General features: G+C 50.0%; 2 protein-coding genes across 3 annotated transcripts in view; one reads left to right on the top strand and one right to left on the bottom strand.

Moving 5' to 3' along the window:
• Positions 1-11,943: 11,943 nt before the first annotated feature.
• LOC108549608 (transient receptor potential channel pyrexia) lies at positions 11,944-15,631 on the bottom strand. 2 transcript variants are annotated; one of them, XM_017903084.1, is made up of 8 exons: positions 15,240-15,631; positions 14,872-15,124; positions 14,420-14,622; positions 14,089-14,301; positions 13,686-14,014; positions 13,323-13,614; positions 12,467-12,757; positions 11,944-12,249 (listed from the first exon to the last, which is right to left on the bottom strand). In XM_017903084.1, the coding sequence occupies exons 1-8, from the start codon at positions 15,618-15,620 to the stop codon at positions 11,965-11,967; spliced, it is 2,247 nt and encodes a 748-aa protein (XP_017758573.1). In that variant the 5' UTR covers positions 15,621-15,631; the 3' UTR covers positions 11,944-11,964. The 2 variants fall into 2 exon arrangements, with proteins under 2 accessions (XP_017758573.1, XP_017758574.1); XM_017903085.1 differs by having other exon boundaries at positions 12,002-12,280.
• A 1,227-nt stretch (positions 15,632-16,858) lies between these two features.
• The window catches only part of LOC108549609 (cysteine-rich protein 1), a 9,957-nt gene continuing 8,237 nt past the window's right edge, over positions 16,859-18,578 (top strand). The window contains exon 1 of the mRNA XM_017903086.1: positions 16,859-16,980. Within this exon, the coding sequence (XP_017758575.1) occupies positions 16,941-16,980 (40 nt within the window). The 5' untranslated portion in view covers positions 16,859-16,940. The remainder of the gene's footprint in view (positions 16,981-18,578) is intronic.

Here is an 18,578-nt window from a genome sequence, read left to right as displayed (position 1 = left end):
CTCCGACATCGAACGCGAGAGCCCGCGACGCGTATTTACGAGAGTTGGTGACAATTCTCTGCCGTCGGCAAAAGTTTCATTTCCAATGTATACACCGGGACTTGCCGAATATGCAAATTCGGAAAATTCAGCATCGGAATATTGCAAAGCATCGGATATTTGCCGGGCGTTCGCGCAACGCTCCAATATTTGTTTTTAGCCGCAGCGTCGACGCAGATAACGCGAACCGCGGAATTTCCTCTCGCAGCCGAGCCACTTTCGTAACACTTGGCCACGCTCGATGACGATTTTCTCCCACGATACCGCGCCATTTCGACGACAGCCCGCGCGGCACGTTGCGCTGCGCGATAATGCGCCGTATAAATACACTTAGTCATTGTTATGTCCAACGAGGCATGCCCGATAATTAGCGGTAGTTAGGCTGTTGCACCGAACGGCGCAACGAGCCAAGCAATCCGGCGAATCTGCGTAATCGCGGGCCGAGATAACGCCGGAAGGTTTGTCAAGTCAATGTCCCGCTCGAAACAGTCACGCGAATCCCGACCAGAGCGCCTCGACGAATCCCTGGAAATGCCGCGTACACGCGAGAACGATTTAATTTTTCACGGGAAATTTCGAACACTTGTTGGAACAACAGTAACTGCGAGCACGGTATTACATATACCTACGCATACACCTATGTATGAAAAAAAAGCTGCAAAGTATTTAAAAATCCCGCTGGCAGATGAATTAAAAATGCAACGTTTCAGCGTTTCGATCGCGTTGGTCGTACGGTGTAAACCCGTGGCGAGAATTGTAATTAAAAGAATTGCATAAAATTTGCGTGAAATTCTACCAACGGAAGATACGCGGGTTCGTTCGTATCGTTACGCGTGTGCGTACCCCGCGCGTATATACGTACGAGCCAGGGCTGGTGTAAATCGGTGATCGCGATTTAAAGGGAAAACGTGAAATGGAAAGAGAAAAAGGACGAAAAGTCTCGGAGAATCCTGTATCCCCGAAAAGCACGCGATCCTCGTATTGATATTGAGATGTTTGCATTAAAATTCCGAGTAACGTCGGTAGTATCGCGTTCGCGTCGTGGTATTTTTATTTGTGTGTAATAATTTTCAAGGCATAGTTACCGTGTGTCGATCCGCGCATCGCCGAAAGACGCAATTTTAAACGCGTTCGTGCATTTCGAAATTACCGAAGGATCGGTAGCACGCACCGGCGCGTCGGGCGCGAGAGAGAAGGAGGGCGCTAGGCCGGCTGCGGCGTGAGAGAGAGAGAGAGAGAGAGAGAGAAGAGCACACACGAGCGCATTCTTCTTTGCATTTTCTGCTATTATACCGATACACATCGTTAGTGTACCTCGAGCCTGGCGCACGCAACGGTGCCAAATTATAGCTAAAAATTTGGACCTTCCGATTGTTCGCGGCGAAAAAGAAAGGGGGGCAGAGGAATCGCAAACAGCTCGATTCTCGTTGGACAACGAGCAAATTTAAGGCGAGAAACGTGACAGGGGACGCGTATTTCGAAAATATCCTTTGATCCGGTGTGTAAACGGAAAGAGGTTCAACGGCCGATCTTTTTGCGGGGGAAAAACGCGCCTTAACGAGCGTGCAAAAATACTCGCGGATCTTTGGTCAGCGCAAGAGATATCGCGAGGATGCAACGACGTCTAACGAATGGGGAAAAAAATATTCCACGCATCACGCGTCGTTCGGTAGCTATGAACCTCCGGACGGAAAACTAGTTTCGGGGAGCGCAAAACGGGGGGAAAAAGGAAAAGAAAATAAAGGGAGAAGAACACGATAAACGTGTACGAGACGAGAAAAGAAGTAAGAGAAAAGAGGCGAAAAAGAAATGGGGGAAAAAAAGAGGGGAAAAAAAAGCAAAGGAAAGAAGGAAGGGGTCCAGAGTGAAGTAATTGATGCCAAGATTAATCCCACCTCGGCCTCCTCTAGCCTTCCTCGAAGCACCATAATTAACCACTTAAGCGATTACGACGGATCCCGACGTAATATTTTGCACGTTCCCCCGACCGTTCCGTCCGTCCGTCGCGGGTGCAACGAATTCTGATCCGGCCGCGTTATTTGCACGTAATTGTACGTCACAGAAAGTGATTTTCGTGTCGTGCCACAAGGCTCGCCGCGCGTCGCTACCGTTCAGACAAGATAAATTACAATAATTTAACACTCCACGGATTCGTTTACACTCTTACGCGACCGACTCGGTACACGGGTGTTCGCGGAACACAGTCGGTGAGACGAAACGTATAAGCGCGGTTTTTGCGAAACGCGCCGGGTTTAAAGACGATTACGGATCCCCCGTTTAAGAACGTAAGGGATGTGTTTGCGTGGCACACCGAGGGGGGGAAAAATCGTAACCCCGCGCTTAATAAGTAGGAAGGTACGTATTTGCTTAACATCTGATGTATCGGGTATTTCATCGGGCAATAAATACGATCGTGCTTTTATTGCAACAATTTATACACCGTTCCAAGTAATTAGACTTTATTACTCGGTAGGGGAACCGCGGCGTGTAAATCAGCACGCGATTAAAATATTATTACGTTCTACGAGGAGGCACTCTCGCGAAGGCAATATCCGATTTGACAGCGAGTAATTTTCGCGAAAACTATCGCCACGTCGATACATCGAAGCCGGTAAACGCCGCCACGATAAATTATCTCACGGTACAACTGCATTCGCCTGGCGTGTAACAAACAAACGATTACCAAGATCTACGATAACTCGTCTTAAAGTGACAACTGACCATCGATAAAGCCACGATCAATATAATCGCAGTCTCGCTCGATTACCTCTTATCGTGTCAAGATTATCTCGAGGCTCGGGCGTCCCTCGGCGAACGAATTCAACGGTAGAGGGAGAAAGAAAAACTAATTCGTTCTAATGGCTTGCGTGGAGATGTTTGTTTTCCAGCGATGGAATTCGCGTGAAAAGGGAAACAATGAATTTTCGACTGTGGCGAATCCACGCGCCGAAACCATTCGGAGAGCGATAATTGCGAATACCGTAATGACAAATTTTCGGCTGCCCGTTCTAAATATCCATTATTCCCGTCGCTCTCTCCGCCGCCGTTCCCGTTATCGACGAACAATTAAATTTTGCGGAAACTTTCGGGGGAAAATAAATCTTCGAATAACTACGCGATAACGACATTCTATATATATATATATAAATATACAGCGTGTATGGAATCTAGCTATACATCCAACTATATTTCGTCGTTGTCTTTGTCGTAATTTTCACAGCCGCGAATTAATTCCCGGTAACGGAACAACTTGCAACTAAATCGAGTTTAGTTCTCCAAGAGTACTATAAATAATATATTCGGCCACTGACTCGTCGTTAGTTTGCGCGTTTAACAACTTTCTATATACCATCGTCGCTCTAACCCCGCGAGATCCTTCGGATACTCGTATTTAGCACCGCTGATTCATACGTATATAATTTTCCTGTCGCAACGACAAATGAGTTAGAGAGCCGGTGCACTCTGTCGCGAACGAAACGGAGAAACGGAAAGAGAAAGGAAGAAAATGAAAAAGGAAGGGCGGGAAAAGGAGGCCGAAGAGATTCGTGGCCACGCTTCTTCCAAATCCTTTGATCACGGACACGATGTCTAGAGCTCGGGGACGTCAGGTAAGTCGTCGGAATCACAGGCGTAACTCGTTAAAGTGTTTTGGCAACACGGTGACAGCGTGTACGGCGTCACACGACATCGATTTGTCAGTGACAAAGTCCACCGGGGGGAGAGGAGAGGGCCGAGAGATTCCGGCGCGTTTCATTGTATATACCCGCTGCGCTAACGAGTTACAATTTGTTTCAAACCTGTCGCGAGAATAATAGCGTTCCGTAAACTTCGGTCAATTTCCCCCGGCAAATTGGGATTAACTTTGCCCGCGGTTTCTCGCCGAAAACCCTTTTCGCTTTTAACCAACGCCAATTCGATTTCGCTCATCCCTCCGGCCCTCCCGCCCCCGCACGCACCCCCGCGCCCATCCCTCTCGTTCGGCCTGCCGATTACTTTCGGTTCTTGCGATTACTCTTTGCTCTGCCGTGTGATGTAGCGTGAAATATGAACAACGAAGCGTGGAGAGAGGGGAAAGGATATGGTTGCGCGTGGGAATAAAAGAAACGTCGAAGAGCGCGGCGATTATTTAAGCCGTGATCGAATTCCTCGCGTGTTCGCCTAAATCTCACCCCTCTAATACGTAGTACTTTCAACGTCCACGCTCACTGTACGCGATATTTTAATTATTTTTATCCGTCGGGTCACCCGATGCCGGATTTTCTCGATTTTTCGAGAAAATTATCAGACGTCGGGGTACCCTTTTAATTCGGAAATTTTTCAAGTTGGTCGAAACGTGGGATTATCGTCGATCGAAGAAACCATCCAAGATTCGGACGGAAACTTGGATGCCGACGACAAACTTTCGAGGTCCACCGCGGACGAAACGCGTCCGACCGGTGAGTTTAAAACCGGTGGGGAACAAAGGAGGGCGTTGTGTCTTAAACGTCGATAAATGGCTCCGAAATTTTCGGTGAACGATACGAGGCGAGAGCACGATGTTTATTGCCGTTTCCGCGAACCCGAGCGTCGCCTTACTTGGAAGCGGCGGAAAGAAAAACGGTATCGGATGTCTCTGTAAAAACAGCAACAGAACCACTACTGCCCGGCTCGCTTTTTTCTCGGAACGATCAAGCTCCGTCGAAAAAACCGAACGCCATTACGTAAAAAACGATCCAACTTTTTTCCAGGATTCGCAACCACCCGGAGGGTTTCGCGAGCGCGACGCGACTAAGCGTCGCAGAAACGATGAATGAAAGGACGAGCAGCAGCAGCAGCTAGGACGCAAACAGAGGAAGCAGGAAGGCGAGGAACCGATTCCTGGAATCGGTTCGCGCGTTTCGACGCACGTGCGTCCCTTGAAAACATCCGTCGACGTCGCTACGCGATGTTTCGTTCGACCCTCGACTACCCGAAGCCACGTGTCTCTAACCAAGCAAAGACCGATTTCCTTCATCGTTGAATCAAAATTTCACGCTAAACCAACCGTGACCTAAGCGATCGTTTTTTAACACGTTCGATTAAAAATTCCCTATTCAAACTCGTCGCCTTGATCGCTCTGCGAGAATTTTTCTTTCCACGCATTGTACGTCGACTGGATTTTACGCGGTATTAATAATATTACATAATTCCAAGAAAATTGCGCGATATTTTAGGACCGTCGCACAACGCGTTAATATACGAATAATCTTTCCTCGAGCTTCTTCCTTCTCTTTTTCACTCGTCGATCCTTCGACCGATCACGGTAAGTCGAGAGTTAACTACGCGATCGGATTTTAGCTACACCTTCGTGGAACAATGTATTCTTTTACGCCTTTATCTCGAAGGAACCTAACGATCCGTGAAGACGAAGAGTTCTCGAGCGATAAATTACACTCGGCCAGGAAACCGAGTCGAAGACGACATTGTGGTCGAAATTGTCGGGATATTTTCGGGTCTATATTATCGTGGTGAAACTTTGCCACTGGATTAAACGTTCGGGTGAATATCTGGCGACTTCCTCGGCCATCGAGAGCCTGGTGGCGTCGCGAAGCCGAGCAGATGATCCGCGAAGCGGCGCGTGTGCGTGTGGTTTCCGGTGGGAGCGCGCGAAACGGAAATCGGAAGCGCGTCCGCGCGCGTATTCGTTTGCAGCGATCGGGTGCAAGAAACGATAATACGCGGCCTGGGCTCGATAATCTCGTTGGCCGATCGGAACACGGTCAGATTGTTAATCATCGCGGGAGAAACGCGCGCCGCCACGAAAGCTTCAACGATCCAACGTCTGCCACGGCGGCGGACAGACCAGAGGCGTCTAAATTATCATTAGGACATAAAAGCGATTTGCCACGAGTAGATTACGTTACCAGATCGTAAGATAACCACCTACAATGACGTTAATTTATATGAATCGGGCCCTGCCCCCGCGACACGCATAAAATATCATAACACGTTATCAGATTTCATAGGCGAGAGTGGCTGCCGCGATAAACGTCCGACGGGACGACTAACGTCGCGTTCTCCGTTCGTCTTCCATCGTTTTCTTACGCTCTGTGTATCATCGTGACCGACGATGACTGAATTTTTCCAACGATTCGAGTTACCCGTCGCAAACGCGAACGTTTTGACGATAAGGGAAATTCCTGACGGACGAATGTACTCGCGCGTTTATCGAGAATTCGGCTGACGGTGGAATTACGTCGAGAACGATAGATCGGAACGTTAGATACGAACGACCGGTGCGTACCCCTTAATCCGATCGTTCGTATCGCGACACAACGCTTCGTATCGGTAATTATTTATCAGACGCAAAGTCGGTGGGAAAATTACGCGTAAAGTGAAAGGAGAGCACGCAGATATCTCGGCGGTACACGGCCGAGACGATAAATAAAGAAACAAAGCGGCAAGGACTTACCGAAAACGGGGCTGAGATCGGATCTCGCTGACGTCTTGCCCGTCGTCGCGTAACTTCCACCGGCGAGCGAGCCCTTTTCCTGCAAACACACGCATGCACTTAATGGCGACGTCCTTAGGCTGTCACGATCGAGTGGGTGGATCAAAGAAGCGACTGCGGACGCGTCCGATACGTTGCACACAGCGATCAACGATGGGAGAAAGAGGATAGAACACGTCGTGTCATGCACACGCTTTTTTTAACTCTACCATAACTTTGCCGGTTACGATAGCGATCGGCGAGAAAAGAGGGTTTTCGTCGGTGTCGCGTGTATGCAAGTTTTCATTCGATGAACGCACCTCGGACTCCGTGAGGTCGATGAGAGAACTTTTCTCCTCCGTGAGGTTCTCGGAGGACCTCTTCTCGTCCTCGCCCTCATCCTTGAAGACCTTGACCTCGTCTTCGCTGCCGAGATCGTCGCCGCCGCCGCTGCTGCTCACGTGCGGCATTATTGCTGGCCGAGCGACGGCCACCGTCTTTCCTGTCTTCGTCGTTCGGCGACTTAACACGAGAGGTGTGTCCGCCTCGAGTCGCGGACCAAGCGGAGGTTAGGCGGCCGATCCGGCCGACGCGGCAATTTCGAAAGCCGGTCCTCGACGTGCCGGCCGCGAGCAGACGTTCCAGCACGACGGAACGGCCGAGGAGAGTAGCAGAAACGGAAACGGATCGAGAGCACGCGTTCGCAGAGCAGAGGAGCACGCGACGCAGCTTCTCTCGTTTAACCACCCGGCCTCGACTATCCGACGGAACGCTGCTGCGCTCTCTCTCTCTCGCGGGTGCGTGGTTCTTCGCGTCACACGCGCACGAGAAAACGACAACGACAACGACAACGACGACGACAACGACGACGACATTGCTGCGCTCTCTCTCTCTCGCGGGTGCGTGGTTCTTCGCGTCACACGCGCACGAGAAAACGACGACAACGACAACGACGGCGACAACGACGACGACGACGACGACGACGACGACGACCACGCAACGGACACTTGCTTTCTTGATTTTCTGTCTCACTGTTGGTGCAGCTGTTGCTGCTGCTACTGTTGCTGCTGACGCCGCACAGAACGGAGAATACGGAAAAACGGATGGACAGCACAGAGCACAGAGAACGGTTCACCGTCACCGTCACCGTCACCTTTGCCTCCACCACCGTCGTCGACGGAGGAGGTTAGGCTCGTACGTTGCACACTTTTTACTTTCTTATGCTTCTTTTTTCTTTTCTTTTCTTTTCCTTATTTTTTTCCCCCTCGAGACGGGGCACAGAACGAGAACGTTGCACCGTAAGTATAAAAAGAACGCCGCGGTGAGAGGATCGGAACACGAAAAAAACGCACCACCAGTCAAAACACAAAGACGATGTATATAGGATAACGCTTGAACGACAACAACGATGATCACGTCGAGACACGCATGAGAGACATAGAAGCAGAACGACAAACGGCCGGCAACGAGCCGAAGGTTTAACGGCCGACGCGCGTTTCCTCGCGTATTAACCGAAACGTAATCTCGGCGAAGATACGAGGACCGCGTGGGAAGGCCGGCGCACACAAGGGAGGAGAGAAGGAGGTGCGATATACACGGGCGCTGGAAACGAGGGGACAAGGAAGAGGTAACGGTGGAACGTGTGTGATGTAGGTTGAGTCGTGTGTAGAGTGGCCCCCGGACCCCGTGGTGTGTGTCGTATTTAACGCGCGCGCTGCCAGCAACTTTCCGTGCGTCGTCGTGTGTGTGTGTGTGTGTTTTTCTCTCTTTTTCTTTCGTTTCTTATTGCGTGCACCAGGCGCATAGTCCGCGCGCCACGTATCCGCACGATGGTGGCCACGATGCTTTAGCGAGCGCGCGATCCTGCTGCTGCTGCTGCTGCTGCTGTTTCTGCTTCTGCTGTTTTTCCTTCGATTCCGTGTGCAGATAAATACGAAGAACACGCGCGACGAGTACGGCACCACGACGACGGTGACGACGTTGCTGCTGTTCTTGCTGCTGTTGTTGTTGACGGTGCACGCGCCGGACGGCCATCGTGCCCGTGGTTAGGTCCCGAGGTGCGTGTTTGCGTATCTCGCCCCGACTCCGATGGCTCGATGTGCTCTGCCTGGATGCTCGGTGCCGACTGCCGGTCACGGTGAGCTCGGGCGGGCGGCTCTCCCACGCGACGACCAATCACGACGCCGGATTCACCGCCGCGGCTTCCCTCGCCGACGCGCCACCTCGCCCCCACCCTCACCCCCCGCGAGGCCACGGCCGGCCAGTCATGGCAGGCAAGGCGGCGAACCGACCCCACCCGAACCTTTGCGAATTTACCCGAACGCGTAGCATCGTCTTCGTCGTCGTCGCCGCCACCATCGCCGCCACCATCGCCGCTGCCGTTGCCGCTGCCGTCGTCACCGCCACCACCGCCGCCGCTGCCACCGCCGCCACCGCCACCGCTGCCGCTGCTACCGCCGCCACCGCCGCCGCCACCGCCATCACCGCCACCGCTACTACTACTATTACTACTACCACCACTACCACCATCACCGCCGCCGCCGCCACCACCGCCGCCGCTGCTGCTGCTGTTGCTGTTGCTCCCACCGATAGTACCGTCGCCACCGCCACCGCCACCGCCACCACCGATATCGTCACTCCTGCGTACCGTTTTCGTCGTGCGAGAGGACCATCTGCGATCCTCCTATCTCCGTATACCCCCCTCCTTCTCCTACCACACGCGGACACTTATATTCTAACAAACAATAAGCAAAACGTTTATCTTCTATTAAGTTCCATTTGCGACCGTCCGATTTGTCGTCGGGGTTCTTTTTCCGTTCGAATTATGCCGTTTCTTTCCGCGAGGGCCGACGGTAGTTGGCCGGCGTTGTTCGTCCGACGCGCTCGTTCGTTTCCACTGTACTCTAATTGTTCGCAGGATTTTATTATCGTCCAAATGGCTCGCAGTTTCGATCCTATCTAGGCAGAATTTCTCGTCGGTTAATTAATCTAAAGGCAGGAAAGAGTACGCGGTACGACACCGAATTTATATGCTGCACGGGGCAGAACTTCCAACCTTGGAAACCGTAATTTATTATAATTGAAGACGAGCATCGGCGAGTTTCCGACAGTGTCGATAGCGAATGACTTTATGCGAGGCGCAAATTCCCCTATGCTATCCGTTCTACCTGGAAATCTTTCCCGAGTCGAGGAAACTCGTTTGTGAATTTTTCTCCGATCCCGGTTACGCGTTTCAAAGTCGACCCTATAAATTATGCGTCCTGTTAAAGTAACCTTTTTATCCCGCTCGGTGACGCCTCTTCTCTTTCTTCCCATCCGAGCGTGGAATTTAACGAAACGATTCCGCGTTTAATGCCATTTTTCGCGAAAATAAGAGCGGCGTCGATAGTCGCGAAATACGCTTCTCCAGCAGAGTCTGTTACAACCGTTAAGACAGGTGAACGCGCGATTTCTTTATAGCCGCGGGTGAACGATAATTTATGCTAACGTATGCGCTCGCCACTGTCCTATCCGATTTCCGTATTTAATTAAAATCCGAACGAAAACACGGGTCCCCTTATTAGCCGGTAACAAAGCTGACGTTCGTGCCATCTCTGAATCGACGCGAAAAATAGAACGAGTCACGTGACCGCCTTCCGATCGTAAGATTTCGATGTATGGTCTTTGCATCGAAATATGCGAAATAAATTTTCAACACGTCGAACGACGTGTCTGGTAGCGCTATCACGGGGACTCGAACGAACAGTAAAGTATCATATCTCGTTGATATAAAGCACTCGATCGTGCTCGATTATTTACACGCGAGCATTACGCCTGTATTAATAACCTCAAACGTCAGAATCACTGCGCGTACCTTTGTTAAGCTTCGCGTTAATTATTCCTGGGACAACGAACACGACCCGCGTTCACGTGTTCCTGGATTAACGTGCTTGTAAATTTTCTACCAGCTGCATAAATCTTATCAACAAATTGCAATTATGCAGCCTGCACGAAGTTGTTCGATACTTTTAGGTACACCGCATGAATCACGTTCGTGCCACACATTCTTGGAAAGTTACGAACTAGCTAAAGGAAAGGGTAAGAAGGTGGAAGAAGGAGGTATTAAAGGGAGGAAAGAAAATAAAACACTTACTAAACTTCGAGCACTCGGAAATAATCTTCGACGCGAGGAAACTGCGAAGACAATTCGACCAGCGTAGTTGCCGAAGCCGTGATGACGTCATCGAAAAAATACATCGAACGTTGAAACGGACGATACGTATGCGAGGGTAACGCGGAATAAAATTTGACGACCGATGAAAATGATCGAGTATCGCGTCACCGACGATGCAAACGCGACGTGTATCTCAGCTTCGTGCTTCTCTTTGAAGTTTCACTGATTCTCGTGTTTCCCGCCATTTTCGACGCCATAACGATCGTTCGAGCATTCGACTGATCTTGCTTCTGTCGATGTGGTCCGTTCGGTTTCGGATGCCATTTATTAATAGCGTCACGGTAACAACGAATCGCGTTGAAAAATATATACGTCCATACATTTACCGTATTATCGTATACATTGGATTACCGACGAGCGTGACGCCATGGTATCAAACGCACTTTCATCAAAATCCTATTTAATTACCGTTTTAATTGCAGCATAATATGGAATCTGCGTGCTACTATAAATGTAATTAATCGTAAAATGTAATCGCACAATATTATTGTTCGTTTAACCGTTCTTGTTCGGAGCCACGCACATCGAAGATTGTCGTTCGAAGATTGTCGAAGATCGAGGCAAATACGACAAATATCGGATAGATAACACGAATCGATCGATAAAACTTCACGAAACTTCGCTTTGTACGACAGCTCACTCCGAATTCCGTATATTTCTAATAAAAATATATCCATTTACGGCAGTCGATCGTCCCGCTCGAACGCGATCGAAATATACTAACTTCGAAAATCTAAAATGGTATCGCAGAGACATCTATGCCAAGATCGATATTTAATGAAATCTTCGCCATGTCGTGTCGATAATGCGACATCTCTACCATATCGACACTTCGTACTAGCTATACATGCATACATCTATTCACGCGTATGACTGAATTGTTTAAAATTATTAAGAACGAAACAACATTTCGGCGATATGCCGCGAATGAACGTAGCACGTATATTCGAGTGATGCTTTAATGAAAATATAACAGGTGTGTATCCCCTCTCACAAATGGGTACTTTTCCTCCGACTCGTTTCATTTCGTACATTAAAGGGCCTGGAAAACTTTCGTCCCATGCCGCAAGTATAATAAGGCGTACTTAATTGCAGCAACACTTGCTCCAACAACGCCTTTAATTCCACGTTATCGTCGCCGTTGTTATTTTCACGCTTGCTGAAAAAGGCCGTTTTCTTTAAGCCGCAGCAACTTTGGATCGTTACGGCGGTATTATTAATTAAAGCGCAAAGTGGTCGCGGTCGACCGCCGGGCGACCGAACTTTACCCGTTCGTTGCACGACAAGTTGCCCACCTTTTGCAGTCGCGCGAGTTTGCCGAGGCGAGCAGGAACAGCGCCTCCCTCAGCCTCGCCGGCACGCCGGGGGATGATTCATGGAAATAACGTTCGTGATAACCGAACGTAATTTTTGTGGGAATACCGCGCCTCGAGTCTAGCAGCCTGGCCAACCGAGGATGTAGCCAATTGCCGCGAAAGATTCGGTGTGATGTCAGCCTTTCTAAATGACCCACGAACTCGGCCTGCTTCAGCAATTGGCGAATGTGGCCCTGAATTCACGCAATTACATAGCTCGTGTATCTGTTCTCGTGCAAAAGAATACTCGGATAAGATAAGCGAGATAATATTCCGCGAGAGATTTAACCGCGGATGACAGCTATTTCCGCCAGCTTTGCGAATTATCCGTTCCGCGAGTTTCGATAGATCGGAGAAACGTTTCGTAACGGATAACGAAGACGAATGGGCAAAAGTATCGGTGGATCGTACCTCTTTCTCGAGACCTTGGATGTCATTGACCGCGAGGCCGATCATCAGGTTCATCAGGACGATACTAGCGAGCATGACGAAAGCAAGGAACACGACCCTGCTCGTGGCTGGTAGGAAGGAACTCCCATTCTTCTCGTCCGAGAACAGAGCCCCGTACTCGTACTCACCCATCATCATTACCACGGTCTTCACGACGGCCCTCCAGGAATTGCGAAACTGGTCGTTCCCGTGGAACAAAACGGCGAAGCTGAACGCGAATCCGACAATCAGGCAGACGAACGCTAGGAGAACCTGAAAGGAAATAAAAAGCCCCAGATGCACGTTGTTATAATCGCGAGAGAGGGTGGTAGGGCTGCGCGAAGTAGGGGTAGGCAAGTGGGTCCTGATGGGAGCCGTATCACCGACCAGACATTTAGAACCTTGCTTTTTCCTTTTCCCCCTTTAGCTTTTCATTTCTAACGATATTCGCCGAAGGGAAGAGCTCGTCGCTCTCTTGTGCCTTTCGTTTCGGCTAAATGCGGATCTTTCGTCGTACAAACGGAATTAAAAAAGAAAAATGAAAAAGAGAAGAAAACCCTCCCTCGGTATTAAATCAGGGTTAACGTTACCCTCCCGGTTGAAACCGTCTCCCGGTGAAAAACGGTGTTCTTACGGTGTCGAACGTGCCGGCTTTTTATTCGCACCCGTTTAACCGCGACTCGACGCGCTTTAACGAGGAAAATTGGGAGTTCTTCCTTCAACGGGGATTCCTCGTTACTTTTTCTCTCCCCGATTCGATCCTGCCGAGAACCGCCGTGGAAGAGTGATTATTTCGTGCACGACCAACTGAAACCCGCGCTTGATTACGTCCACTGACCTTCAGAATATTCTTCAGCACGGTGGAGAACATGAGCGCGTAATATCCGCACATTGGGAGGCGGCCGATTAACAGCATCATTTGCATCCAGGCGAGCAGGATTGCCAGGCTGATGCAGTGCAACAGCCACTGCGGGGGGTGTCGAGCAGGGTTTAATTCTTTTTCTCCCGACGAACTCGTCATCTCACTCGCGTAACCGCTAACCATCGAGATCGTTAGCGACATCAGGGCGCATGCGAACGATAGCCAGGTCTCGAATTGCCTCAGGTAATATCTGAAATATACGTTACGTCTGACGGGGTGGAAAATAGAATCGCGATAGAGGAACGAATCTGATTTCGCGTTAATTTCGCGTTAACGAACCTAGGCACCATCGACATCTGAACCACGTTGTGCAGGAAGAGAACGAAAGAACAGGAAGCGAGAATCCTCCGCAACGGGGTGCAATCAGTCTCGTGTTGCAGTATCGTTATGGAGTAACCAGACAGGGAAAGGACCAGCAGGGTGTGGACGAAGACGAGACTGAAGAAGAATACTCTCAGCTTGGACCACTTGAGCCACAGGAACGTTTCCACAAGCGGATGTTGCAGTATCGTCAATTGTTCCACGTTCGAGGCTGCTGCAATAAGGGACATAACTACTCCCATTTGCAGTTCCCCTTTTGGCGCTAGCACGTTGAAGTCAACGATGATCTTGAACGGAAAGCAGTAAAATACGGGAAACGTTAGACGTCTGTGAAAGGAATAAATCGCCCTGTCTCTTCTACCTGGGAACTTTTGTCGATGGAATTTACCCTGACACGGGAGTCCAAGATATCGTTTAGGAGCAGTACCGGGGTTGGTATATGAGCGAATATAGCGTCGATCACTGTGACTCCAGTTTTCGTTGCGGCAGCCAAGTTACCGCCATGATCGATCAATATTTGAACGCATTCGTGATGGCCTTGGTAAGATGCCCTATGCAATGGCGTTCGATTAATCTGTACATCGAAGAAAGGTAACGGAATCGTCAAGTGGCGATCATCGAGGAATTGGGGAAATTCTATTTAGAAGACGAAAGGTTAAATTGGGAAGAAAAATTTAAGAGATATAACCCACGTTATCTCGAATGTCCACGTGACGAGCCGGTACGTTCTCTAGCAGGATTGAAAGGGTCTCTGGGTTACCCGTGCTGGCAGCCAGATGAAGAGGAGTACTTCCTGTGCTTTTACATTGATAAAGAGGCCACGCACCACCGTTCAGTAACCTTTTCGTTGCTACGGGACTTCCTAGCGAGGCCGCTGAATGTAGCGCGGTAGTACCTGTAATGGTAGAAGAACGAAACGAATGAGATCAAACGGGAGATTAAAACGTTGCGAATGAGGTCGGATGTGGCTGGAAGTTTTGCAAATTTTCTGTCCCCGTCACATCGACTACGCCTCGTCATCTTCGAGTAGCTTCAACAGCTCGTCCCGCGATCTCGATGACCCCCCCGTTGAGAACCAACCGATCAGCAATGGCGCGATCTCGAGGAATCCTAATGTTTCTTGACCTTACGTTCCGCGTAATACCTGTATCTGGGTGAATGGCGTTTGCCATAGCCTTAGCGGTAACGAGCGTATCGATGATGTCGTTGAATTTCGAAACCTCGTCGGAGTCTTCTTTCGCAACTGTGCATCCTGCCAGGAGCAACGGCGTGATTCCACGTTCATCTTTGACGTTTACGTCTGCTCCGGCGTGTACCAGGATCTTCACGACAGCGGAGTGATTGTTCTTCACGGCTTGGTGCATGGGTGTTCGTCCCCAACACTCTGGCGCGGGTAACTGGAAGCACAATCGATCGATGATTTCCGTTTTCCTAGGCGGCGAGTTCATCTCGAGGTTTTTAACTTTGATCGCAATCTCGGAAATGAAATATTTTCCGGATTATGACACTAACGTCTCGGCCGATGAAGCAAGGGTTCAAAGAGCAGCCGGAAATGTTCTTGTAGCAGTACTCGACTCCGCTTCTAGTTTCCGTGGAGGCTCCGTGCTGCAGCAGCCAATTCACCACCTCTGCGTTTCCACGATGAGCCGCGTGAAACAGCGCGCATCTCCCGATCTTGTCCGTGGCGTTAATATCGGGTCGACTTGCGTACAATAAATCCAACAGCTCGATGTTACCCTTCCAGGCTGCCAATTGAACAGCAGTCACGCGAAGCACTCCGACCGGCTGTAAGAATTTTTTATCGAATCTCTCGACGAAGATTCGCACCGCTGTTTGCACGTCGTCGTTTTCGATGGATGTGATAAAATTTAAGTGATCATTCTCCGAATTCATTTCGACGGAAGCTCGCAGCTGCAGCGATTCAGGTGCACCGTCCTACGGGCCCTGTTCCCGTTTCACTCGTCTGTTACGCACTGGCATTCGATCAACGTCGGTGTTGATAGACATATTGTACTAATCGCAGGATGTGGTCAGTCATAGAACTACGTGCCCCGTGTGTTTTTATCGCAGCTTTAAAAATATATTACCCGGTTACATTATCCTCGGACGATAACGCCAACGATACCCCAATTTTCTTCGCGTTTGTTCATTTCGTACGCTACTGACTCGAGAACAACCGTGAGCTGCCTCGAACCTTCCATCTTAATGAAAATCGGAGTACGTAAACAACGCGTCACGTCCGATCACGCCAACGATAGCCCAATTTTCCTCGCGTTTGCTCGTTTCATTCTACGCTCGACTCGAGAACAACCGCGAGCCGTCTCGAACTTTCCTAGTAAAAATCCGAGTACGCAAACAACGCGTCACGTCCGATCACGATTATTCTAATCGCGAACCGCGTTGAACCAGCCACGAAACAAATACGTCTCCCGATTCTCTGCACCTAGTCCGGACTAATTCCAGTTTCCTCTGACCCGCTTCGGTCCGCGTCGATACCGTGTTTGCTCGTCAATTTACCTTCGACTCTTCCCGTTTCGTCAACCGCACTGTCCCTCAGCCTTACCCCAATTCCAGTTCTCCACCGGCAACCCACATATCCGTTTCATCCTCGCCGGCGAATCTCGTTCGGTTGCATTCCGAGTGCAGCGATCCGCCCCGTTATTTGCGTATACGCGCGAGTATACCGATCGACGCGGTCCGCGTTGAATACTCATGAACAGCCCTGTACTTGGGTATGCGCTTTCGATAACGAATCTGTCAACAATGGATAACGGGATCGGTTCGACCGGGAACGTCGGAGGAGAGCGATTCATCGGTGGAAGAAGTGGAAGCTCTGGAGCGGCGACCGTTAGCGGTTACCGGTGTATACCAACACAGCCGCGAGGAAGACGCTCCGCACCGTCGCAAGTTCAGGTGCACGCACATGGAAACGCGCACACGCGGACACTCGGGTGTATACGTACACACACGGACGCACGCACACGCTGTCGGGATACCAGTTTCGAAGTCGAGCCGACGCGACCTTAACACGGGTTTCTCGCACGCGCACACACACGTACGACCGGCGTTAACACACGTTCGTACGCTCAATCAACTAGAGAGAATCGCGTTACCTTGCAGAACGCGGGCCCAGTACGCGCTTGACCACGCTGCCGAGAGGAGCCCGTTCGCCGCTTCCGCAGCTGTTCCAGCGAGAACGACACTTCACTCATCATGCCCAACTGTCCAAAGTGCGACAAGCCGGTCTATTTCGGTGAGTACTCCATGGTCCCTGAATACCGTCGCATCCTCTCGCGAGTTGCGTCGCTTCTTCCTTGGTCCTCCGTCATTTCGTCGCAGAGGCTCCACGGAATTCCGCGTACGAATCGCGAGAATCCAGCATTCGGTTTACGTATTATATCCGTGGGAAATATCGCGCGTTCCACGCTAGCTAGAGATAGGTTTCCGCCAAGTTCCATTGCGCCTAACTGCTAGAGGATCGTCGACGCGGAGATCTCGGTAACAGGGAAATCGGTACGCGAAGTTACTCGCGGATTTATGCCAGGCTCGCTTGATATTCCGCGATTTGCATACCTTTTTCTACGCGATGACTTAATGCCAGGTTTGCGAGGAAGCCGATCGTCTGATCGATAATTATAAACGTTGCCCAATCGAGTATCGTTTCGCGATCCGATGACGCATCCGCCTGCTCCTTTCTGCACTCGCAGCGTCCACGAAATCGCCGGTACGCACGATTGCGTACATCCTGCCGCAGGAAATTCGCGTCACGATGCCCGTGTTTATACCATATCCGCGACAGTGTGCGCGAAATGACGACACCAATGATGTCATTGCACGTCCTCGCGGTCCACCTTGACAAACATTATGTCAACTCAACCTCGTTCCGTCGTGTGCCAGCAGACGTGTAACGCGAACACCGGGTAATACGAGTCACTAGGAAGGAAATTTTATACAATGAAATGTATCGCGGAGTGATCGAGGATTTCCACGCGACGTCGATCGCGTCGATTTGCTCGGCGAGGAAAAATAGATCGTTGGAATTTTAGAACGAGTTAGCCGAGTAGCATAGCTCGTGGGAAAGCTGACGGACATTATCGTTACTCGATTATCGCGATGCACGGGGACACGTTGATTTTGGAAGACTCTAATCCCTTTAACGATTCGACGTTGATCGATCATAGGCGAAACCTCGTTTCCTTTTACCGAGGTAACGGTAATTGGTAATAAAAATAGAGCAACCTCGACTCGCGTGTTATAAAACGCTTTTTCGTTCTGGGTAGTTATGATAATTTAACCATTCGTTTACGCTATCTCTGGAATTACTACGGAAGGTTATATTCATTGTTGCCGAGATAGCCTTCGGTGTTGACGAAAGGAGTTTACGGTAAAGTTCTTCGCCGAGCAAGTTTATAAGCGGTTTTGCGAAATCAATAACCGATATTTCGAGGTACAGAACGGCGACGATAATTCGCGTCTTTGGATATTTTGATCGTGGTCTCACTGGAGATCCAATATGTCACAGGGACAGTCGCTTTCCTCCTTAGGAGGTCGAAGAATGCATTTATCTGAGCAGGTAGATCGCTCGTAACTTATATCTGTCGTGGTTCGTGCTAGGCATCCGATGTTCGCAAGAGATTATCGTAGAATCTAGGATCGTGGATATTACACAGCACGCAATTTTATCGACACCCTTCGATATCGAAGATACGCTTGTTCAACTTGGGGCGAAAACAGGGGTGCGAAGCTGAGGACACTTCGTTAAAAGTTTCGTACGTCGCACGAGATACCACTCTGTTTCATTTTCAGTTCAATACTTTACAAGACAGCTTACCTAAAATCGAGTATCGGAAG

This window comes from Eufriesea mexicana, unplaced genomic scaffold, assembly GCF_001483705.2.
Source record: "Eufriesea mexicana isolate 0111107269 unplaced genomic scaffold, ASM148370v2 scaffold2119, whole genome shotgun sequence".
NCBI lineage: Eukaryota > Metazoa > Arthropoda > Insecta > Hymenoptera > Apidae > Eufriesea > Eufriesea mexicana.
The sequence above is the reverse complement of the archived record's forward strand: the minus strand, read 5'-3'. Positions and strand labels throughout refer to the sequence as shown.